The sequence below is a fragment of the Pelophylax lessonae genome (genome assembly GCF_965119305.1).
Source record: "Pelophylax lessonae genome assembly, chromosome: 11".
Lineage (NCBI taxonomy): Eukaryota > Metazoa > Chordata > Amphibia > Anura > Ranidae > Pelophylax > Pelophylax lessonae.
Window position 1 is genome coordinate 153,492,629 of NC_138778.1, and position 25,481 is coordinate 153,518,109.

At 41.0% G+C, this 25,481-nt stretch overlaps 2 protein-coding genes across 2 annotated transcripts in view; both read right to left on the bottom strand.

The window, feature by feature from the left end:
* UBE2Z (ubiquitin conjugating enzyme E2 Z) overlaps positions 1 to 303 on the bottom strand; it is a 32,912-nt gene extending 32,609 nt beyond the window's left edge. The window contains exon 1 of the mRNA XM_082272388.1: positions 27 to 303. Coding sequence (XP_082128514.1) covers positions 27 to 217 — 191 coding nt within the window. The 5' untranslated portion in view covers positions 218 to 303. The remainder of the gene's footprint in view (positions 1 to 26) is intronic.
* Positions 304 to 15,082: 14,779 nt separating this feature from the next.
* On the bottom strand, positions 15,083 to 24,596 carry GIP (gastric inhibitory polypeptide). The gene is made up of 6 exons (XM_082271767.1): positions 24,530 to 24,596; positions 24,008 to 24,099; positions 22,256 to 22,402; positions 21,370 to 21,504; positions 16,869 to 16,946; positions 15,083 to 15,215 (listed from the first exon to the last, which is right to left on the bottom strand). The coding sequence occupies exons 2-6, from the start codon at positions 24,082 to 24,084 to the stop codon at positions 15,206 to 15,208; spliced, it is 447 nt and encodes a 148-aa protein (XP_082127893.1). The 5' UTR covers positions 24,085 to 24,099; positions 24,530 to 24,596; the 3' UTR covers positions 15,083 to 15,205.
* Positions 24,597 to 25,481: the final 885 nt, after the last annotated feature.

The following is a 25,481-nucleotide window of genomic DNA, read 5'->3' on the forward strand; positions in this document are numbered from 1 at the left end:
CCCGGTGCCCCCCTCCCCCCGCTCACCGTTTGATCCGGAGCACACACTGCGCGGACGCCCTCTCGTTATCCCAGTCGGTGCTGGCGGTCGGGTCCCACACCGAGGAGGCGACCAGGTGAGAGGTCCCTGGAGGCTGCAGAGCGCTCAGATGGGTCACCACTCCTCCGCCTACCGCTCCCGGGAGAATAATCGCTTCAGCCGCCGGACTCTCCGCCATTCCGCTTCACACTCGCTTCCGGGATTCCGGAGCACAGAGAAGACCGGCCAGAGCGACTCTCAGTGTCATAGAAACGCCGGCCAGACAATCTGTTTACTTCCGCCGGAAGTGCGTTACTGAGCAGCCAGTAGAGTGCTGGGAGGTCCTGTGCCTGGCTGATGTGTGTAATAACAGACAATAAACTTCTCTCTCTTCCTATATAAATACATTTCTTACATTTCTTCTGCCATTATACAAGATAATTAGTGATCCTGACAGAAATCCAGAGCTTTCTTTTTTTTTTTTTCAAAAACATTTTATTAAGGAATAAAGCATGCATAGCACAAAAGAACAAAGCAGTAACGGGCAGGTTACAAAGCCCACAAAAAGTGATCAGAAATCCAGAGCTTTCTTGTGTTACTTCATTGACTCTCAAAAGACCTCTAAAACTTTCCCTGTGGCCTCTTAACCACTTAAGCCCCGGAAGATTTTACCCCCTTCCTGACCAGGCCCTATTTTGCGATTCGGCACTGCGTGACTTTAACGGACAATTGTGCGTTCGTGCAATGCTGTACCTAAACTAATTTGACGTCCTTTTTTTCCCACAAACAGAGCTTTCTTTTGGTGGTATTTGATCACCTGTGCGATTTTTTGATCATGCGCTATAAACCAAAAAAGAGCGACAATTTTGCAAAAATAACAATATTTTTCACATTTATTTATATGAAATTCCCCAAAAAAAATGTAAAAATCCAAATTTTTTAACATTTTAGGCCAATTTGTTTTCTGTTACATACTTTTGGTAAAAGAAATCACAATAAGTGTATTTTGATTGGTTTGCGCAAAAGTTATTGCGTTTACTAACTAAGGGAAACATTTTTGTCATTTTTGTTGTTTTTTGTTTTAACGAGTAACGGCGGCGATCTGCGATTTTTTTTGCGGGACTGCGACATTGCGGCGGACAGATCGGACCCTTGACTGACATTTTTGACACTTTTTGGGTTACCAGTGACATTACTGCAGTAATCAGTGCTATACATATGCACTGTTACTGTACAAAAATGACACTAGCAGGGAAGGGGTTAACTTTATTGGAGAAGGAGGGGTTAAGTGTGTCCCTAGGGGCGTTCTTCTAACTGTGATTGGATGTGGCTGTGTGTGTAACAGCAGAGATCTATGGTCCTACATAGCAGGACCGTATGGTCTCTGCTGTTAAACAAGGGAGAGTGACAGGCGGCTTTGTTTACATTAGCCGCCTGCCTTTCTCCCTCTGTAACTGACGATCGCAAGTGACCGGCAGACATCGGGTCCGCAGGTGACACGCGCGGGGATCAGAGTGAGCGAGCGGGGGCGGGAGTGCGCCTCCGGCGGCGCGCGCTTGCCCCCTATTGGCTCGCAGGCGAGTGATGCACCGGTACGTCACTTTGCCTGCACAGGGCTGACCGCCGCAGTATATGTACATGCGGCGGTCGGCAACCGGTTAACCACTTGCCGCTAGAGATGGGCCTTGGACATGTTGGGGATCCTAGTCGAAACCCACCTACCTGATCCCGCCAGGAAACCGGCGTCACCAATCACAGGCAGTGAGACATTTCCCGGTCAGCAGCTTCACAGATTTGGAAATGTCTCGCTGCATGGGATTGGCGGTGTGCAGTGTAGGCTTCCTGGTGGGATAAGGCAGGTGGGTTGGGACTACGACCCCGAACACACCTGAGGCCCATCTCTACTTCCCACCCAAGCTAATTCTGGCATTTCTCTCCTACGTGTAAAAATACGATTTTTTTTTTTGCTAGAAAATGACTCTTACATTACATATATATAAATATTTTAGCAGAGACCCAAGGGAATAAAATGGTGGTAATTGCAATTTTTTACGTCATACGGTATTTGTGCAGCAATTTTTCAAACACATTCACTTTAACCACTTCTGGACCGGAAAGGATTTGCCCCCTTAATGACCAGGCCATATTTTGTGATTCAGCACTGCGTTACTTTAACTGACAATTGCGTGGTCTTGTGACGCTGTACCCAAATAAAATCAATGTCCTTTCTTCCCACAAACAGAGCTTTCTTTTGGTGGTATTTGATCACCTGTGCGATTTTTATTTTTTGCGCTATAAACAAAAAAAGAGCAACAATTCTGAAAAAAAAAACAATATTTATCACATTCTGCTATATAACATTCCCAAACAAAAAAAAAATTTAAAATCAAATTTTTTCATCATTTTAGGCCAATTTGTGTTCTGCTACATATTTTTGGTAAAAAATAAAAAAAAAATCATAATAAGCGTATTTTGATTGGTTTGCGCAAAAGATATTACATCTACAAACTAGGGGAAAGATTTGTTTAATTTTTATATATTTATTTGTTTTACAAGTAATGGCGGCGGTCTGCCATTTTTAGCGGGACTGCGACATTGTGGCGGGCGGATCGGACCCCTAACTGACATTTTTGACACTTTTGGGGGTACCAGTGACATTACTACAGTAATCAATGGTATAAATATGCACTGTTACTGTAATAATGACATTGGCAGGGAAGGGGTTTACCCAGGGGTGATCAAGGGGTTAAATGTGAGCCTAGGGGGTGTTTTCTAACTGTGAGGGGGATGGGCTTATTGGATCAACACAGGGACCTGTGTTGCTAAATAGGAGGATCACAGGAGCTCTGTGATCATTTCAGAGAGAACAACGGTCAGCTGTGTTTACAACAGCTGCCCGTCCTTCTCTCTCAGCGGGGAGCGATTGCGGGTCCCGTGGATCAGCATCACCACTGCCTAGTGGTGGCAGGTGCACCCCCAGGGCTGCTCCCACAAAACAACGTACCCATAAGTCGGTTTGCGCACCTGAGCCAGCCTGCCGCAGTATATCAGCGGCAGGCGGCCTGCAAGTGGTTAATGAATCAAATGCAAGAGAACACAATAGATAACCCAATTTTTTGGTAAAATATAAAAGATGATGTTATGCCAAGTAAATAGATACCTAACATGTCACATTTTTAAATTGCGCACACTCATGGAAAACGACAGTACCTAAAAATCTCCACAGGCGACGCTTTAAACATTTTTGCAGGTTACCAACTTAAAGTTACAGAGGAGGTCTAGCACCAGAAATATTGCTTTTGCTCTAACGATCGCAGTCATATATTACATGTGTGGTTTCAACTCTTTTAGGGCATGACAGGTCCTCTTTACAGAGAGATTTGGAAAAAAATAGACACCCTCTCATTATCCCAATCAGCGCTGGCAGTTGGGTCCCACACTGAGGAGGCGGCCAGGTGAGATTTCCGCCGGGAACCTGGCGATCGTTCGGCTAGAGGTAGAACAGTGGTCTTCCTATGTAAACAAGGCAGACCTCGGTTCTGCCAGAGAGGAAAATGGAGATCTTGTGTTTCTGCTAAGCAGGAACACAGATCTCTGTTTTCCTTTAGTCAAAGCATCTCCCACACAGTTAGAAAACACTTATAGGGAACGCATTTAACCCTTTGATTGCCCCAGATATTAACCCCTTCCATGCCAGTGTCATTTATACAGTGACAGTTCCTTTTTTATTTAGCACTGATTACTGTATTGGTGTCACTGGTCCCCAAAAAGTGTCACGGTTAGTGTCAGATTTATCCGCTGCAAAGTTGTAGTCCTGCTAAAAATTGCTGATTACCGCCATTACTAGTAAAAGATATTTAAAAAATAAAAAGTCCCTAAATCTATCCCATAGTTTGTAGACGATATAACTTTTGCGCAAACCAATCAATATACATAGTTACATAGTTACATAGTAGGTGAGGTTGAATAAAGACAATAGTCCATCCAGTTCAACCTGTGTAGGTGTGTGTGGCTGTAATCATCTCACATACCCCTGAATGTTCTGATCCTTGAGATGTACGTCTAATAGTCTTTTGAAAGCCACCATACTTCCCGCAGAAACCACCTCCTGTGGTACAGAATTCCACAATCTTGTAGCCCTAACAGTAAAGAACCCCCCACGTTGCCTGAGGTTAAAATGCTTCTCCTCCAATCGCATTGTATGCCCCCGAATCCTCATGCAATCCTTTCGACTGAATAGCTTTTTTTCTATGCTGAGATCACCATTGAGATATTTATAAATTGCTATCATGTCCCCTCTCAGGCGTCTCTTCTCCAAGGAGAATAAATCAAGCGATTGCAGACGCTCTTCATAATCAAGGTCCGCCAATCCCATAATTAGTTTAGTTGCCCTTCCCTGGACTCTCTCCAGCTCCAGCACATCCCTTCTGAGGACTGGCGACCAGAACTGGACAGAATACTCCAAATTCAGTCGGGATTTTTTTTTACCAAAAGTATGTAGCAGAATACATATTGGCCTAAAATGATGAAGAAATTAGAATTTTTAAAATTTTATTGGATATGTTTTATAGCAGACAGTAAAAAAAAAATGTTTTCTTTTTTTTTTTTAATTGTGGCTCTTTTTTTTTTTTTTTGTTTATAGCGCAAAAAATAAAAACAGCAGACGAGATCAAATACCACCAAAAGAAAGCTCTATTTACTGTATGGGGGGGAAAAGCACATCAATTTTATTTGGGTGCAGCGTTCACGCCTTTTTCAGTTAAAGTAGTGCAGTGCAGTATTGCAAAAAAATGGCCTGGTCAGGAAGGGGGGTAAAATCTTCTGGAGCTGTAGTGGTTATAAAAAAGTTCTATTCAAGTATGCAACTCAAACACTCCCTTCCTTTCCTCTCAGCCTTCTCCAAATCTCCAAATTCCTTTCTTTCTTCTGCTGAGATCCGACTTCCAGTGAGAGAGTGGCTACCGTCATTCTCCATAATCTCAATGTAGGAACGTAGTCACCCTCTCTTGCTCGCTCCTATAAGAAACAATTTAATGAAAAATAGATTACTGAGCCATCAACAAAGAGTTCCAGGCATCAGTATGTTATACTGGATCAGCTTGGACCAATGTAACTATGTATTTACCATGCCTGGCCAATGCCGCTGAAGCTGGAAATCACCCCTTCTCCAGTGACCTTCACTTTCTTCCAGGCAGGACCAAGACAAGGGGTGGGCAAGAGGGACGGCTGCCCTGGGCGCAATGGTTTATTGAAGGATTGGGGGCACCCTTTGTCAGTTGCTTCTGGTGTAAGGCTGACAGGAGTAGTGAGAGCGGCATTACTAAGGAAAGGTGGGGGGGGGGGGGGCGGGGTGGCACTTTGACATCTTTGCCCTGGGTGCTGAATGACCTTGTCCTGGCACTGCTTCCAGGTCCCTTCTTGAGCGGCCGCTCTCCTTCCTCCTGAACACTGTGCCTGGCTGATGTGCATAAAAAAAAAGATAATAACCACTTACCTACTGGGCATTTTTACCCCCTTCCTGCACAGGCCAATTTTCAGCTTTCAGCACTGTCACACTTTGAATGACAAGTGCGTAGTCATACAACGCTGTACCCAAACACATTTTTTGTCATTTTTTTCACACAAATAGAGCTTTCCTTTGGTGGTATTTAATTACCACTGGGTTTTTTATTTTTTGATAAACAAATGAAAAAAGACCAAACATGTGAAGAAAAAACAATTTATCTTAGGGCTCTTTCACACGGTCCGCCTCCGTAGGCGGATCCGTGCTGCTCAGCGGGGATCGATCCGCGATCCCCGCTGAGCCGGCGGATGACAGCTCCGTCTCTGCTTGCAGTGCGGAGAGGGAGGTGTTACAGCTCCCGCTGCTCTCTATGGGGAATCGGATGAGAGCGGACCGCCTGTCCGCTCTCATCCGATCCCATCCGATCCCCAGGACGGATGGAAAATAGGGTTTCATGGACAGGATCGGATGTGGATGGCAGCGGGTGTCAGCGGACATGTCATCACTGACATCCGCTGCTCCATGAGGCTGAATGGGGCATCTGATCAGATCTGCTTAAAAAACTGACAGGCGGATCTGATCGGACCGCCCCTGTGTGAAAGAGCCCTAAGTTTCTGTTATAAAAATTTGCAAAAAGGTAATTTTTCTCCTTCACTAATGTGCGTTGATAAGGCTGCACTGATGGACATTGATAGGCTTCACCAATGAGCACCTATGAGGTGGTACTGATGGGCACTGATGAGGAGGCACTGGTAGGCACTGATGATGCTCCACTGATATGCAGGACTGATGGGCACTGATTGGCAGCACTGTTGGGGCTGCACTGAAATGCAGCACTGATGGGTATTGAAGGGCACTGATGGGCACTGATTGGCAGCACTAATGGGGAGTATTGAGGCTGCACTAATATGCAGTACTGATAGGCAGCACTGATGGGTATTGATGGGCACTGATAGGTAGCACTGATGGGCACTGATTGGCAGCACTGATGAGCACTGTTGGGACTGCACTGATAATCAGGACATTGATGATTAGTGCTCTGATTATCAGTGTAGCTGTCTCTTTTCACACTTGGCAGTTACCAGCTCCCCTCTCCTCATGCTATAAGAGCACGCGAGAAAAGGAATGCCGGTAACCGACAAGTCTATTTACAATGTGATCAGCAGTGATTGGACAAAGCTGATCACATGGTAAAGGGGCGCTCTGATTGGCCCTTTACCCCAATCTGTGATCAACTGTGTCCAGACACAGTGATCACAGAGCACGCTGGATGTGCGCTGCAGCAGGCGCGCAGGGTGCGTGGTTCTGAAAGGATGTCAATAGACGCCCCCCCCCCCCCTCCAGAACTGGTGTCCATCCAAGTGAAAGCTCCCGCAATTCACTGAGCACTGAGAAAGAGGGTTTGCCCTTGAAACACGTCAGCTTTATGCACAACTGAGGCAGCGACAGGAGGTACTTGAATGTATTCTACAGCTGGTCACCTCCATCCAGTGAATTGAGAGAACTTTCAATTGGATGGACGCTGTGTTTTTATATTTTTAAAGCATCTTTGTGAGCATGAGAAGTATTCATTACTAACGTGGTTTGGAAGGTTGTTCGTACCAGGCCGGTGGGCTCTCTTTCCAAAAAGAGATGTGTACGAGCTCTACCCACTCTCATATATTCTAATATACAAAAACAACAAAGTACTTACTAACGTTGTTTGGAAGGTTGTTCATACCAGGCCGGTGGGCTCTCTTTCCAAAAAAAGATGGATATGAGCTCTACCCACTCTCATATATTCATATATACGAAAACCCAAAGTACTCTTGGTAATCTATATTTGAATTTGCAGGGAGGTAAAAATGTATCCCATTAGCATCTGGAAGCAATCACCATCTTTAATGGTTCAAATCTGTAAAGAAAAGCGCACGCAACCTCGGGCAATAACGCTTTAATAAAGGACAATAACACAGTACATTGGAATTGCACTCACACTTTTTCTTTAAGGCAATCGCTTTACAACATTCCAACAGGAGCTGCTCGCTCCTCCCGTCCCTCCAGATGGTGACTCTGCGGTCTCCTCATCCACGGCTGCCGCCGCTGTATCCCCGCTCTCCTTCACTTCCTGTGTTGCCTGGTCACAGGATGCCGGTTCTAGTGCGCCTGCACACTATACCAACGTGATCTACGGCGCCTCAGGAGAGCCTCAGCCAAAGCCGGAGCCACAAGTAGTACGGAGCTGCGAGGTGGGGGATTCAAGACACGGGTGCACTGCCTCTGCTGTTGCTACGGACAACGCTTTTCCGAGGCTGAGCCTCCTTCCTCAGGTCCCACCTTGCTTCCTGCTAATGCCCCTCCCTATATACCTGGGATACCACCGGCCCTAATTAGTTGATTGTATATTCTTAAAGGGGCCAGTAACCAATAATCTTTATCCACCTCGGGTGGGACGGGAGAAGCAAGGGGCTATCCACTTTTAAAAAAAGAAAACACATATATTAAAAATACAATTTAAGATACAATTTAAAATACAATTTAAAACAGTACAGTACAAGCGCAGATATTAACCAGAGCTGTTATGGATACATATTAGGATATCACATTCCCTACATAGCAATGGTTTTCTCCTGCTAAAAAAAAAAAAAAAAAAAAATTAAACGTATCCACCAATAGGTATGTGTAGGAATGTATATATATGTATTTCTCATGTGGGTATATATACTTATATATGAGAAGTATAAACAACTGCCGTGTAGTATATTTGGTTGGCCTATATAGAGTAGTATCCTCACATACTATTTGATAATTGCATATGTGCCATATGGAATTGAATCTTATCCTATTGAATTTTATTGAATTTTAATGAGTCTAGTATTTTTAATTATTTAATTATATATTTATTATATGTCTTATGAAATTATCCTGGTTTATGAAATTGTTCTGGTAGATGGATGAGAGATAATGTGGAATTAAAATGATTTGTTGATTATTGATATAAGGAAATGCTGATGTAGTTTAGAGTTTTATATAATATATACTCCTAAGATACGTTTAATTTTTTTTTTATTTTTTTTTTTTTTAGCAGGAGAAAACCATTGCTATGTAGGGAATGTGATATCCTAATATGTATCCATAACAGCTCTGGTTAATATCTGCGCTTGTACTGTACTGTTTTAAATTGTATTTTAAATTGTATCTTAAATTGTATTTTTAATATATGTGTTTTCTTTTTTTAAAAGTGGATAGCCCCTTGATTATTGGTTATTGGTTACTGGCCCCTTTAAGAATATACAATCAACTAATTAGGGCCGATGGTATCCCGGGTATATAGGGAGGGGCATTAGCAGGAAGCAACTCTACAATTTAAAGAGTCTCTACAATGAGAGCACATGCATTTAATGGGATAGGTGGAGGACAGGTGACTAGAGGGAGCCCACCCCTCCTTAAAGACACAGGGTCACACTGAACACCCAGCACATCGCACAATGGCGGCAAAGGTGTCAGTGCGTTGCCTGGCTCAATATAGATATCAATGATGCACAAAGTGGTCACCGCCTTCACCTATAACTGGTCTTAGTGGTATGGAGCACTGGAAGGGCGGACATTGTAGAGACTCTTTAAATTGTAGAGTTAGGGACTGCAGATCACAGGGTGCCTTGTCGGGGCCTGCAGCTTACGCATGTATTTGCAAATGTGTGCAACCAAACCCCTGTTTTTAACGCATACTGTTAGACAGGTCAATTCGGTTGGTCGTTGGCTGGTTGGTAAGTTGTGACTGAAAATCTCTTCGTTTTTTTTATCTGCGTCCGCCCTTCCAGTGCTCCTTACCACTAAGACCAGTTATAGGTGGAGGCGGTGACCACTTTCTGCATTATAGATAGATGAAAGGACCTGATGGCCAAAGTGATAATGAAATAAACATTTGTTGCATAGATTGAAGCGTTGTGACTTTGGTATCCTTGGGGACCACTCCCTTTAAGTAGATATGGGGTACACATATACGGATAATTCATAAATTGTGATCAAAGGCTTTAAAATATCAGCTTCCCTCCTTTGCAATGTTCATATATATTGGGTGTAATCCGGTAGGTTTGACGGTGCTATACTTGTGGTCTAGAGGAGGTATATTGAATATAGAAAATGTCTCTTTCACATCCAAATAATGGAATCTTTGAGTATATTAGCCATAAGTGGTCATAGCAATGTGCAAACAGGCATAGTCCACTTTAACAAACATACCATCTTCATAATATATCGGCATGTGTATGGTTGGAGGGATGCAATCACAACACCACTATGTAAAAAACATGTACAACTTTATTGCCATATGGTTAAAAAAGACAAAAATAACATAACAAAATAACAGACAAATATATTAAAAATACATGGATCCGTAATTATGTGCTTGTGATGGATACAATATACCACACCAACGGATCTCCATGTATGTGCAGTCTAGCGGTCCCTGAAAAGCCAACGCGTTTCGCAATTATAGCTTCATCAGGGCACTGCAAAAACCAGAGGGATGCTGCACTAAAAATAAGGCAGGCAGGAGAACCACACTTATGTGCAGGCGTCGGGAGCCCTTTAAAGTGGACCAGTATCAGTGGTGGGAAATAAATTTCATATTGAGGGCAAAACAAGCCCCTACACAAAAAGCGCCCCTCAAGACACCCATAAAGAAAAAAATTACAAAAAATATAACTTCAGAGGATATCAAACAAAAACAGGGAGGGGGGCGAAAAAAAGATAAAAAAAATCAACTAGTGGGCCAGGGCTAATTGTGTTACAGAGTACCAAAAAAAAAAAAAGTTTCTGAATGTATATCATAGGCAATGATGAATTAGATCCTCAATGGTCACATGTGGGGAGGCGTACCAACCGCCATGGATTCTCTCAATCCTATATCCTTGGGACCAGAAGGACCAGAAAGCCTACTATAGTGTCCTGTTGTTAGGGACTCATAGAGAGTGGAGTGGTGGGTGTAAAGGGACATGTGTTCGTTTACACCCGCCTACATCCAGTTTGATCTGATCCGCCAAAAAAGTGACGGGATTCGTTCCCCTTCTGTCCAGCGGATTGGATGGCATTCGGGTGTAAACGAAAAGGTGGTCGCTCTACATCCATAGAGAAGGGTGGTCTGTATCTGTGTCTGCTCTGCATGTCTGCATGAGCGGAGCAGACATGGACCTGTCATCCACCTGTTTAACAGGGATCAGTAGAGAGATCCCTGCGGATCGCAGCTTGTGAAAGAGGCCTTTCTATGTGAAAAACTGCCCTGGTAGAATGCAGCTGTCTTGTTAGATACCTCATTATTGGGCACATACTTCACTACTGAGAAACTGCGAAAAAATGTGAGAGGCTTACATGGTAAGACTGCACTGTTAGACCTCTTTCACACGGATGAAGGAGGTGTGGGAAAAAACAGGAGGTTTTGCTACAGGGTTTTACAGACCACCTAATGCCTACCATATATACCATATAGGTAGAGAGGGCTGTTCACATGGTGCAATGCTATGTGCCGCAGCAATATTTACTGCAACACGTCGAGTTATTGCAGCATCTCAAAGCAGCACCACCTCTCAAACTTGCCTTTTTAAGCCAGTGAGGCCGTGCCATAATGGTGAGACAAACACTTAGGTTATGGTTGCAGTGAATAGTCCAATTAAATTGAAAAAAAAAGCAAACCAAATAAAGAATTTTATTTTTTTCAAAGAATCAACAAGTGTAAATCAAGTTTTAGGCTGCCTCGTTTGATAAAGACTATCCTTTAGTCAGGCCTGGGGTGTCCAAACTTTCTAAACAAAGTGCCAGTTTACTGTCCTTCAGACTGTAGCGGGGCCAGACTGTGGCCATTTGGTATACAAAATGTCCCAGCATCAGTGGGAATGAACAATCCCCTATCATTTGTGTCATTGGGTGGAGTTGTGCCCCATTATTGTTCCCAGTTGGTGTCATAGGGAGGAACTGTGCCCCATCATTGATGTCATTAGTGGGAATTATGCCCCATCATTGGTGTCATTGGGAGGAACTGTGCCCCATTGTTGATGTTATTTGTGGGAATTGTGCCCTACCATTGGTGTCATTGGCAGGAAGTGTGCCCCACCGTTGGGGTCACTGGGAGGAATTGTGCCCTTCATTGGTTTCAGTGAAAGAAAATTGTGCCCCAAGGGCCAGATAAAAGCAAGCAAAGGGCAACATTCAGCCTCTGGACCACAGTTTAGAGACCACTACTATAGAGCAGTCCTATCCTTCCTCCACCTAACACACTGAACTTTGACTTTCTCCAACAGATCATTCATAATATGTCTTACATGCCTTACATTTTTTTTAAATTCCTTTTTAAATTCCTTTTTTTTATCGAAAAGGTCACAGTATAAATGAAGTACAAAGTTTCAGTAGGCAGTAGTAAACATTTACAATTGCAATTGCAAAACAGAGAAAACAAAGCCGGACAAAAATGCAGCAGATGGTACGGGATAGTCAGGTAAAGATCAGTAAGCCAGGGAAAATGTCAGGATGTGTTTGATTCAAGAAAAGCAAGAAAACACTTAATATATGGTAAGGTGTTATAAGGTGGGGCTCATAGTTAAGGCTGCATACATGAAAATAGAACTAAAATGGCACACAGGTGGGAAAAGGGGAGGGGACTGGAGAGATAGGAAGTGCAGGGGGAGGAGGGATGGACGATAGAGATGGAGAGGGGAGAGCAGGAAAGCAAAGGGGAGGGGGATCTTTTCCATGGAGCTGGTAATAGAGTCAAAAAGGTCACTAGGATTGTGTAAGTGTGTTGAGATATACATCTGTGTAGACAAAGTACTACCAGAGTCGCCATGTTGACCTGAAAGACTCTATATCCTTCCTTCCATATTGTGCAGAGTACTGTAGCAGTAAAGTCTTCCATGTCCCTAATTTTATTGACTTTAGCAAACCAAGGAGATCTCGTCAGAGGGCAGGTTCAGTTCTACTGAAGTTATATTAACTGATAGGTCTCTCCAACAGGGGCGACAGGTATGCTGCTGGATTATCATGTCAGTCAAATGATGTGAGCTGTCTGATAGTGCTAGTCACTTCCTGCCAAAATGATTGTATTTTCAGGCATTGCCAAAATATATAAAGTATTGTACCCCTATCTCCTCTGCATCTCCAACAGTCACTCAAAGCTTTGGAATAGATGTTGCGGAGGGTGCTAGGGACCTTATACCACCTTGTGAGGATGTTATACCCTGTCTCCCGGAGTGTGGTGCCAATGGAGGAAGGATCCTTTCCCTTTGCTGGGCTATAAATCGATAGGAAAAGGTGGTGTATAGTCGAATTCTGGCTTAACCAGTAAAGAAATGTGCTTTGAATTTGCAGTTTGTGAAAGAAAGCCCTCCTTACATTAATGGTCAGTGGGAAGACTGCTTCTTAAATTGATGATCAGAGGGAAGAATGCTCCTTAATTGGTGGTCAATGGAAAGAATGCCCCCATTTACATGGGTGATCAGTGGGAAGAATGCTTTGTAAATTAGTGGCAAATGAAAATAAGGCCCTTCCCTTACATTGGTGCTCAGTAGGAAGAATGTTCCTTAACCACTTTGCCACTGCTCACTAGAGCTCTACTGCGGCAAAGTGGTTCGTTATCGTTTGGCGACGTAGACCTACATCGCCAGACACTCCCCTTTCTCGGAGGCTCGCTCCCGCTGTATTCAGTCACAGTGGGAGTCGGGCCAGGGGAGGAGCAGCGGCGATCGCCGCCGCTATTCCCCGATCGTCGGGGAATCGAGTCTGGAGATCCGCCCGCTTGTGTAAACAGAGCGGGCGGATCTCCTAAGTGACAGGCAGGGTCAGATTGCAGGGTTCAGAATAGCTGAACATGCGATCTGTCCCTGTGTCACTCAGTCACCTCCCCCCACACATGTCAGTAAGCACCAGGCATACATTAACCCCTCCCTCTCCAGTAAAATTAACCCCTTCCCTGCCAGTGTCATTTTTACAGTAACAGTGCATATGTATAGTACTGATTACTGTAGTAATGTCACTGGTACCCCCAAAAGTGTCAAAAATTTCAGTCAAGGGTCCGATCTGTCCGCCGCAATGTCGCAGTCCCGCAAAAAAAATCGCAGATCGCCGCCATTACTCGTTAAAAAAAAAAACACCAAAAATGACAGAAATCTTTCCCTTAGTTAGTAAACACAATAAATTTTGGGCGAACCAATCAAAATAAGCTTATTGTGATTTTTTTTTTTTTTACCAAACATAGGTAGCCGAAAACAAATTGGCCAAAAATGTAAAAAAATTTAGATTTTTACATTTTTTTGGTGGGGAATTTCATATAATAAAATGTGAAAAATATTGTTATTTTTTCAAAATTTACGCTTTTTTTTGTTTATAGCGCAAAAAGTAAAAACCACACAGGTAATCAAATACCACCAAAAGAAAGCTCTGTTTGTGGGAAAAAAAGGACGTAAATTTCGTTTGGGTACGGCGTTGCATGACCGCGCAATTGTCAGTTAAAGTTGCACAGCGCCGCACAGTGCCGAATCATAAAAAGTGGCCCAGATGTAAGACAGCAAAATCCTCCGGTGGTAAAGTGGTTAAAATAGTGGTCAGTGGGAACAATCCATCTTAAATTGGTGGGCAGTGGGAAGAATGCTCCGTACATTGTCAGTCAGTGGAAGCATTGCCTGTTACAGATAACTAAAAGATCATTAGTAGAAGAGTTATGTATCTGAGAATTCGAATTTGCTCTTTGCTCGAGAAACTCCTAGCAACCTCTAGAGCAGCCTTTCTCAACCCAGAAAGGAGGGTATTCTTTCCAATGTCCACAAATGTAAGAGGTATTCTTTCCAGTGACCATTACGCAAATGTACTCTAGAGCAGCCTTTTTCAACCAGAAAGGAGGGTATTCTTTCCAATGTCCACAAATGTAAGAGGCATTCTTTCCAGTGACCATGATGCAAATGTACTATGAGCTGCAGGAGTTCACTGAGACCGGAAAGTGATTTGAAGGGTTCTTCCATGTTGAAAAGATTGAGAAAGGCTGTTCTAGAGGAACCCTGGCTGAGAAAAGCTAGACTAGCATTATGGGGTTGAGTGTGGTAGAGCTAGGCTTAAATGAACTCGTTGCAAAACACAAAGGGGTATGGTGGAACATACAAATCCAACATATCCAACTATCTGCTGTGGAAATACAACACATATTGTTGTGGCAACTTGTAGTTATAGCAGTAGTGACAATTTATGAAATACATCTGGTAGTATATTTTTAGTAGCTAGGAAGTTCTGATAGAAAGCTATTTCAATAGAATGGCATTTATGGTGCTCCTCATAATTTAGTCTCTAGTAACATAGCACCTATGATATTGCTTTATTTCTGGTTAAACAACTCCTCTGGTATTTTGGCTTCTCTGCTAATATAACATAGCATCTTTTGGCTAATTATATAAAATGGCTACCAAAGACTTTGTAGATGTTTGGTACTTTAGTAATGTAATAAGAGACTGCTTTATACCGCTTACTAGGTAACATTTTGTGGTGTTGTTCCTCTTTAACCTATATTTTACAGAAATATGACACAATTCACATTGTTACTCTTGTAGTTGTTTTATTGTTTGCAGTTTACATACATATATAAATCTTGTCACTGTAAAGGCTTCAAACATTAACACAGCCTGTCAAGTCAGAAATACTGATGTCTGATGTAGAATATGTCATAAATAATTATGAGAATCTGTAACGATAAAAAAAAAATATTAGTGTTTCTGAATTTCTGCATTACTTTCATGAGATCCTCACATTGACTGTCTCCAAATCCTAGCACTAGAAGTGTACTAAACAGACTTCATAAATGGGTCTATTATTTGCACACCAGATGATTAGCACCCTAAGTTACCATGGATTCAATCCAGGGATCTCCTTGCAATATGCTTATTACTATAATTAGGGAAGAATACAATGGGAGTTATCAGAAGCGTGTGCGGAGATTCCATACAACATTTTTGTGGGCTCTAGACTATCATGACATCTGAGTCTGAACTTGGCCAACTGAATAATAAGGAGTGACATTAAAGCGGAGTTCCACCCAAAAGTGGAACTTCTGCTTTAGGTAGTTCTAACCCCCTGACATGCCACATTTGGCATGTCATTTTTTGGGGGGGGGGGGGGGCGGGTACCTAGTTTTGACAGGTACCCGCTCCCACTTCTGCTCGGCCCTGAGCGGAAGTTCTCCTCTCCCCCTCCCTCCCTGCACTCTTCTGGGACATGTCAGAGGTCCCAGAAGATTGCCGGTCAATCACGACGCGTAGCGAAACTCGCGCATGCGCAGTGCGTACCCGGCTGTGAAGCCGCAAACTGTCACAGCCGGGTGCCCACACCAGTGATGCCGGCGCCGCAGAGCAGAGAGGGAGAAGTGCGAGGCTTCGGGCGGCCGCATCGCTGGACCGTTAGACAGGTTGGGTGTGTGATTAGGCTGGGACTCCGCTTTAATGACTACTGATGCTGTTGATGCTCAATATATAGGACTCTGCTAGTGCTGTAGAGTTTTTCATTTTCATGGGTTTGGTTATTAGGCAACTTTTTACCTAACTTTCATGTTTTAGATCAGGGGTCTCCAAACTTTCTAGAAAATTAGCCAGTTTATTGTCCTTCTGACTTTGGGGGGCCGGACTGTAAACAGCAGCAGGAAAAAATGTCATGGCATCAGTGACAGTAAATGGTGCCCCATCATTGCTTTTAGAAGGAGGAATAGTACCACAGCTTTGGTGTCAGTGGGAGAAATAGTGCCCCATTGTTGGTGTCAGTGGGAGAAATAATGCCCCATTGCTGATTTTTTATTTATTTAGACAGGATTTATATAACACCGACAATTTGCGCAGCGCTTTACAATATGAGGGAAGACAATACAGTTACAATACAATTCAATACAGGAGGATTTGGAGGGCCCTGCTCGTTAGAGCTTACAATCTAGAAGATGTCAGCGGAAGGAATCACGCCCCATTGTTGGTGTCAGTAGAAGGAATAGGGTCTCGTATTAGTGGGAGGTATAATGCCCCCAAGGGCCGAATAAAGGCAAGCATAGGGCCACAGTTTGGAGACCATTGTTTTAGATCATGATGTTATGACTTCATATTAGATAATTATTTTACTGCCATAGTTGATCTAGCTGCACTGATATATGACCATTGGACAGAAAAACAAGCCTGAAAGGGTTTTTTGTCTATTCCCTACTCTATCCAAAACAATAATAAAAAAAAAAAGCTTTGATTATAGATGCACTTTAATTATTAAAAAAACTAACTTTAGATTTTATACAAAGTATTGTTTACCTCTGCTTTTGGTTTTAGTTAGTAGAATAATTTAGAAAATTTGTGGGAATAAAACTTACCTAGCTTTGCACAAATCCATTGCCATGAGCATATCTATGGTCTCCTGGCATAGTTTTACTTTAGCATCATCATGGAAGCTGCAATTGATCATACAAAACAATTAGTACTATAAAAAAATTTCAATAATAGTAACTGTTTTATTTATAAAAAGAGTACACATTTTATGACTACATCTTGTATTTGGTGTCAGGGTTCTCTTGCATCCATGTGCTTTGTTAAATAATTACTTGTAAAACAATACTAAGAGGTTCCACGGGTTGCAGTTGAGCCATACACTTTCCATTTTCAGATGATGGATTGAACAGTGCTTTGTGAGGTGTTCAAAGCTTGGGGTATTTTTTTTATAACCTAGCCCTGCTTTAAACCTCTCCAAAACTGTATCCCTGACCTGTCTGGTGTGTTCCTTGGCTTTCATTATGCTGTTTGTTCATTAAGATTCTCTAACGAACCTCTGAGGACTTCACACAGCTGTATTTATACTGAGATTAAATTACACACAGGTGGACTCTATTTACTAATTAGGTAACTTCTGAAGGCAAATGGTTCCACTAGATTTTAGTTAGGGGTATCAGAGTAAAGGGGGATGCACGCCACTCTTTTCAGATATTTATTTGTAAAAAAGTTTGAAAACCATTTATCATTTTCCTTCCACTTCACAATTATGGGCCACTTTGTGTTGGTCTATCACATAAAAATCCAACAAAATACATTTACGGTTTTGACAAAATGTGAAAAATGTTAAGGAGTATGAATACTTTTTCGAGGCACTGTATATTGCAACTGCAGGGCAGTGGCATCATGACTCATGGCCTTCTAATGAACATCCATGGTGGTAATCCTTAACACTATATCAGAGAAAATTTTCCAAGAATGAGGGCTGCTTTCCAAGATTTAGACTGGGAGGAAATATCGGCATAGATGAACACAGAACAGAAAATAGAATTCTTCAAAAAAACTGTATGCAAACTCACTAAAAAGTATATTTCCATGGGCAATACATTTAAAAGGCTAAAAATAAAACCTATGTGGCTCACGGCAATGTTAAAAAAGCTATAAATAATAAGAAAAGTTATTTTAAAAAATATAAAAATGAAAGAACACTATCATTGTTTAATTGTTAAAAGGAATATAACAGAATATGTAAAAAGGAAATCAAGGACGCAAAATTTCAAATGAACGACAGATTGCAAAAGATAGTAGGACAAACCCCCAAAAACTATTCAAATATATTAATAGTAAAAAGATCAGGTCTGAGCATGTAGACAAAATAATCTGGAGTGGGTGACTGGGGACAAAGAGAAGGCAAATGTATTAAATACTTTCTTCAGGTCTGTGTATACAAAGGAGCATGGGGGAGCTCATGACCATAATGAGGATGGTATTGACTCAGCCCCAAATGATCCACAATGGCTCAAAAGTGATATGGTCCAGAAATATTTAGACAGAATAAAGGTGGATAAAGCACCTCAACCAGATGTCATCCACCCACACATCCTAAAAGAATTGAGCTCTGTCATTTCAAAGCCTTTGTTTCTAATTTTTAGGGACTCGTTAAGGACTGGAATAGTACCACTGGATTGGCATAGCGCCAATGTGGTGCCTATGATTAAAAAGGGATCAAAGTCTTTGCCAAGTACCTATAGACCTGTTAGTTTAACTTCTATAGTCGGGAAGATACTGGAGAGTTTAATAAAAGACCACATAGATGAGTTCTTGCTGGAAAAAAATATTTTAAGCAACAGACAGCATGGATTCATGAGAGACAGAAGTTGTCAAACAAACCTGATTTCTTTTTATGAGGAGGTAAGTAAAACCTTGGACAGAGGGGTGGCTGTGGACATAGTATACTTGGATTTTGTATACTTTGTCTGAACTATGAACTCTGTAACCCCTTTTGCTATGCCACTGTGCTGGGCTTATTACCCTAAAGACAATTGATAGCATCAGATTTTTTTACTACTATGTGCATGGTCAGCTGCTCAGCTCTGTCTTGAATAACAATGTAGATGGAAAGCCTTACTATGTCACAACTTACCCATCTTTAGATGACCATATATAATGTGGGTGCTAATTCACTTGATAGCTATGGAGTTGTAGGTTTAGGTTATTTATGCAGGGAATCAGATTCCCCTTTACCGTATCTATTACTGCTTTGATATTAAACAGGCAGAATAGGATGATTGTATTCACCTATATAGGAAGTTGCTGATCATTGACAGACACCAGTTGTTTAATAGAATGGGCTATCTAAACATGACTCATGTTGCATTCATATAGCTGGTTTTGTTAAAGTAGACCTTACCAGGAGAGGAATGGCTGTCTGGCAGAAAGAATGGTATCTGGGAGAATAACTGGACTGTTTTGAGTCAATGTTGTTTTTAATAACCAGCTACATTTTACTGAATCCTACATATTTTACAAATAATGCACAGTAAAGACACAGTCAAAGGTGATTCCATTTCATAAGTATTAACCACTTAATCCCCAGAAGATTTTACCCCCTTCCTGACCAGGGGGTATTTTGTGATTCGGCACTGCGGGACTTTAACGGACAATTGCACAGTTGTGCGACGCTGTACCCAAATGAAATTGACGTCCTTTTTTTTTCCACAAACAGAGCTTTCTTTTGGTGGTATTTGATCACCTGTGCGATTTTTTGATCATGCGCTATAAACAAAAAAAGAGCGACAATTTTGCAAAAATAACAATATTTTTCAAATTTTTTTATATGAAATTCCCCAAAAAAAAATGTAAAAATCAAAATTTTTTAACATTTTAGGCCAATTTGTTTTCTGTTACATATTTTTGGTAAAAAAAATAGCAAAAAGCGTATTTTGATTGGTTTGCGCAAAAGTTATTGCGTTTACTAACTAAGGGAAAGATTTTTGTCATTTTTGTTGTTTTTTTTTTAACAAGTAATGGCGGCGATCTGCAATTTTTTTTGCGGGACTGCAACATTGCGGCAGACAGATCGGATCCTTGACTGACATTTTTGACACTTTTGGGGGTACCAGTGACATTACTACAGTAATCAGTGCAATACATATGCACTGTTACTGTAAAAATGACACTGGCAGGGAAGGGGTTAACTTTATTGGAGAAGGAGGGGTTAAGTGTGTCCCTAGGGGCGTGCTTATAACTGTGCAGGGATGTGGCTTTTCATGTAACAGCAGAGATCTACGGTCCTACATAGCAGGACCGTATGCTCTCTGCTGATACACAAGGGAGAGTGACAGGCGGCTTTGTTTACACTAGCCGCCTGCCTTTCTCCCTCTGTAACTGACGATCGCGAGTGTCACACGCGCGGGGATCAGAGTGAGCGAGCGGGGGCGGGAGCACGCCTCCGGCGGTGCGCGCTCGCCCCCTATCGGCTCGCAGGCGAGTGACGTACCGGTACGTCACTTTGCCTGCACGGGGCTGACCGCTGCAGTATATGTACTTGCGGCGGTCAGCAGGTGGATAATGCCCTCAGTATGCTTAAAATAAAAAATGTACCAGGAGGCTGCCATTGCTAGTTAGATGGACATCATCAGTAGCAGGCCTTCATGCTTTTCTTCTTACAGGTTTCCTTCAAATTCTGCACCGGTTCAGTTTTTGGTTTCTTTTAGCTCAGCCCACCAAAACCTGTCTGGTTATACTTTCTTTTTGCTCCCAAAATCCAAATAATAAAACAATCCATACAGCAAATGGTGGTGAAAAAACAGCACCATTTGCTGTATGGACTGTCGTTTTATTATTTGGATCTAATAAAGGTGATTTAATCGGAGTGCGGCCATCCAGATTTGTTTCTACCACATGTTACTGATGCACGCAGGGCCCGCACCTGTCTCATATGGAAAGGTGTAGCAAGGGAGTTGTTACCTTGAGCGGTAAACTATCTACAACTGAGAAAGGTGATTGTTGAATACATTGAACAGAGAGCAATTTAATATGGATAAAGAATTGTCTGCTAAGAGAAGAGTTGGACTGGGAATTTCCCAGGCATTTGGAAAGCTAAGATGTTATCATCCTATACACACCACTCTACATTTCTGAAATTTATTTTTATGTGTAAATACTGTAAATATATGTAGATAAATAACATAAACTTGTATAAAAAAATATTTTAGTATGAAGTACTGTACCTTGTGAAACATTAACTCCTGAACTACATTACTACAACAGAAAATATTTATTCCTGTTTCTGTTCCTCCACTAGAAGGGGTACCCAACGTTGGGGTCGATTTTTGCCAGGTAACTTGCATGCCACTCATTTTCTACTGTATTTGCCAATATGACCTATAAACTTATTGGAAAAACAATAACACACTCTATCGAAAACCATTTTACCCCGCCTAGGAACTCTGGGATTCCTGACCGGTATGGGTAAAGTATTTTATTTTTAGAACATATTAAGAACATAACACCTTCATTCAGAATAAGTAGATCATGGATAATAGTCATTTTTAGTGGCCTTACTACATGTCTACAAATGTCCTAATGCATTTTTTTCAGAATTACCTATTAAGTTGGTTCTGATTCTGTAGCCATGTTGTGAAGTCCTTGTTCATTTCAAACTGATCCATTGTGTCTCTGATCATGTTGAGATCAGGAAGCTGGAATTCAGCTTGCCTCTTGGTTGTATCCAAAATATTTCTACACAAGAAACAATTGTAAGAGTTATTGCTGGCTATTATCATCAAAGTTCCTCTGGGTGAAGTTCAGCTGAAAGACTAATATTTTAGAAGGAGTTCTATCTCTGTTACCTCAAAATATAAAATATGATATGTCTTCAATGTTAAATAAACTAGCATCCAAAATAAATCCCAAAAACGGATGTCTTAAAAAAAAATAGATAGACTTCTAAACATCAGTGAAAATTGTCTCAGCTGTAAAAGAGGGTCAGACATGAATGCCTGATCCGACTACCTTATAATGTCTTCAATCATATCATCTGCCCTTAATCTTACATTTTTGGGTGCCTGCTAGTACATCATGAACAAAATTATTTAAAGCAGAAGCACAAAATTTACAAAAAAACAAACAAAACATTGCCTGGTATGTCAAAAATATAAAAAAAACTCCCGCTCACTGCCGCCCTAGAACTGACCGCTGAAGACTCACCAATCCAAGGGCCAGCACTGCTCACCAATGTCACCTTGCCCTTGTCTTTGGGAGTTTCCCTATCCTCTATCAGACAAATCACTTGTTAAAGTGAAGCATGGCTTTAATGATCATTTATCTGTGTTAATTATTTGACTGTTACACTCATGATATATATATATATATATTTATACCAGAAAAAAAATTATTTTATGTTATTTTAAAGGATTTTTTTATGTTTATACATTACAACTCATGCAGTATATTATAGACATTGTGCTTAAATGATTTGTACTTAACATACTGGCTTTTCTTCTCTCTTCTGCCCAACAACCAGTCCACAAAGTTCTTTTTGAGCATGTTATCGACCGATCTGCTATAGTCACTGGCAAGGATGGCTTCTGAGTAGCGTCTCTGCATGGGCTGAGCATCCTCACTGCTTACTGGTGGTCTGAAAGGGATAGGAAATGGGACATAATCATCTTATCAAATAAATAAAAATGTAATGCACTCAATTAAATTCATTAGCTGACCTTTTTTTAGCTTTTGGTTCATGCAAGCCAAGCTGCTTCTCTGATGGATAAATATACTTATGTCATTTGAAAAGGAAAATAGGAATGGAGCCCCCATCCATTGGGTTTTGAGTCATATAGGGCATATAGACACTTATTATGTTGACCTTTGTGCCCTCTTGCATTTGTACATTAGCAGTAGCCATCTTGTCTAAATGCTTATTATACAATAATAATTTTTAAATCTAAATAATTAAATGGTGGTTTTAATATCAATACTGTTTGCAAACGTCGTTAGCTTTGTTAAGATATGATTTATGATTGGTTGCTCTCAGCTACTGTATTTTGGATTTCATCATTTTGATTTTCACTGACTAGTTGAATAAGCCTGATGGTGATGCTTGATAACTTTTTTAAATGTGAATGTGACACCTCTTTTTTAAGACAACATGGTATTACTGTTCTAGACTTTTCGATGTCCTGCATGTGACCAAAGAATGTGTGATAATGAATTATTAATATATCATCTACTCTTTTCTTTAATAACAATGTTTATCAGCTCCAGTCTATGAGTACATCCAAGGGGCCAAGTTTTGAGCATTTCTCGCACTAGGAGCTTTCTTCTTTAATCAAATAATTATTCTTTTTTTTTTTTTTAAAGAAAGGCATCTAAACAAAAGTTTACAACCATGCTCAGGAAACAGCTCATATAATATATATATATATATATATATATATATATATATATATATATATGGTATTTATTTGACTCATACAGTATTACCAGATGACAAGTTCTACCAAGGAAGGGGATAAAACATAGCCAATAAGAAGCCTGTCCATAACTATTTCTAAAGGACTCAGACCTGGAGTATCCAGACTAAGAGCATTTCTGATCAAGAGGTATGGGTTAGATCACCTGGACAGATCAGGAAAATCCTGAAAACATAACCTGTTTGGAGTGCTTGAGGAATTGGGTAATACATACTGTAAGCAGAAAAATATATTGCTATTCCTAATGTTGTGGTGCTAACAGTCACCACATCAAACAAAGAATGCTTTATAATTCATTCAAAAATAAATTTAAATTGTTTTTCAAATTCCTAATCTGGTTCTCCAATCTGATTTGGTCTTGGGTCCAGGTAGTCAAAGTGGGGGTTGGAGAAATGTAATTGCTTATATGATGACCCTACATACAAGCAGATATGATTATCTTACAACAGGTATCCCATTCAATATATTCAGTATCCAAGAAAATATTCAACAAATGTGGAAGCTCATTACTGCCCATATGTTGTCCAAATATGAGCAGAATATACCTAAAAGAAGTTAATTTGCCAGATCACTTGCCCTATCTATGGGTATATTTACTTGCCTTCCCTTTTTCTTTCGGTAACCACTTGACTTAGGTAATTTTTCTAGTACAGTAGTACAATAAAAGTAAGCATTGGTTGTTACATGCAACACCTACAACCTTTAATTACAATTGAATTAGACCCATCATGTTTTATAATCATGAAATGGAATTGGAACTTCTCTGTTACCTTATATTAGTTTCTTCTCCTTTTGCAGTATTGACGACTAAAAAAGTGAAGAAGAGGGCAAAATATTTTGGAGCCATCTTCTTTTCTGTCAGCTGTAAAAAAAAAAAAAAGGAAAAATTAAGGAAGATAGAAAGAACAAAGCAAGGCGAAGTTACTGAAATATAATAGTAAGAGGAGTGTATCTTATTCTTTAAAGCATTTTATATAATTGAGCTATCAAATTTAAATGTTTTCCCTTTGATCCTTTTTTCTCTTCGGCCTATTTTCATAAAGAACATTGGTCCTAGATCAATAGGGTTAAGCACAGACATCTGTGAACGTATTCAGTGCAAGAGCGCAGGGAACATATCTCTAGGTGTAAAATGCGGTTCCCTTTACAAGCAATTTGAATCCATCGAATTGATTTCTATGGGCAACTCTACTGTTGGTCTGACCTATTTCATTTACAAGTTTACTTATATACTATAAACTCTGTATGGGTTCCCCCCACAACCAATCTATCTATTACACCCAAAGACTGACCTCAGATACAACGGAGACCTGCTTTACACTGCCTGGCCCTCTGCTGCGCTCCTTTCATGGCATGTGTTCCTACTGGAATTGCAGAGATCTTGTTACCGGAGTGTGTGACAAATGTAAGAAGCTGTTAGATGGCTTAACTCTCTACTACTTAAAGCTCTCTACTATGACCACTGAAAAATGAAATATGATTTTTTGGTGAAGTAACTCTCTGAAGTACAGGTTTTCTTTCATACTAAAAATTGTGTACATGTTTGGACTCTCCTATTAAACTCTACAGAGCTTGTAGCTGGGCCAAAGAACTGGAGAAGAGTTGTCAAAGGGAAAATGGATATAAACACTGTCCGGTGAAGTGTTTTTATTAAATGGAACATCTAAAAGTGGTTCTAAACGCATAAGGTTTTTTTTTTTTACCTTAATGCGCTCCCTTCATGAAGGAAAAACCTTCTGTTATTAGGACCCCCCTCCATAGTTACCTGAGCTTGATCTCGATCCAGTGCTGTGCCTGAGAGCTGCTGGTCTCTCCGCTCTCTCCCTGCTCATAAGAGGCTAAGAATATGCATGCATCATACATACTAGGGGGATCCATAGTGGAGAAGAATCTGGGTGTTCTGGTAGATCATAAGCTTAATAATCGCATGCAATGCCAAGCTGTGGTTTCCAAAGCGAGCAAAGTCCTTTCTTGTATTAAGAGAGGCATGGACTCCAGAGAGAGAGATATCATTTTACCCCTGTACAAATCATTAGTAAAACCTCATCTGGAATATGCAGTTCAGTTTTGGGCATTCGTTCACAAAAAGGATATCGAGGAACTGGAAAAAGCGCAGAGAAGGGCAACCAAACTGATAAGAGGCATGGAGGTGCTCAACTATAAGGAAAGATTAGAGGAACTGAATTTATTCTTTCTTCAGAAGAGGAGATAAGGAGGGGGATATGATTAACATGTATAAATACA

What these genes read in the sequence shown, in the direction of transcription:
- GIP (XM_082271767.1), bottom strand. Translation starts at nt 24,084, where the DNA reads ATGGCTCCAAAATATTTTGCCCTCTTCTTCACTTTTTTAGTCGTCAAT. An exon ending in GGAGAAGAAACTAATATAAG is followed by an intron (nt 22,403 to 24,007) that starts GTAACAGAGAAG and finishes TATCCCTTTCAG; the next exon opens with ACCACCAGTAAGCAGTGAGG. An exon ending in AGAAGAGAGAAGAAAAGCCA is followed by an intron (nt 21,505 to 22,255) that starts GTATGTTAAGTA and finishes TTTCTTGTGTAG; the next exon opens with AAATATTTTGGATACAACCA.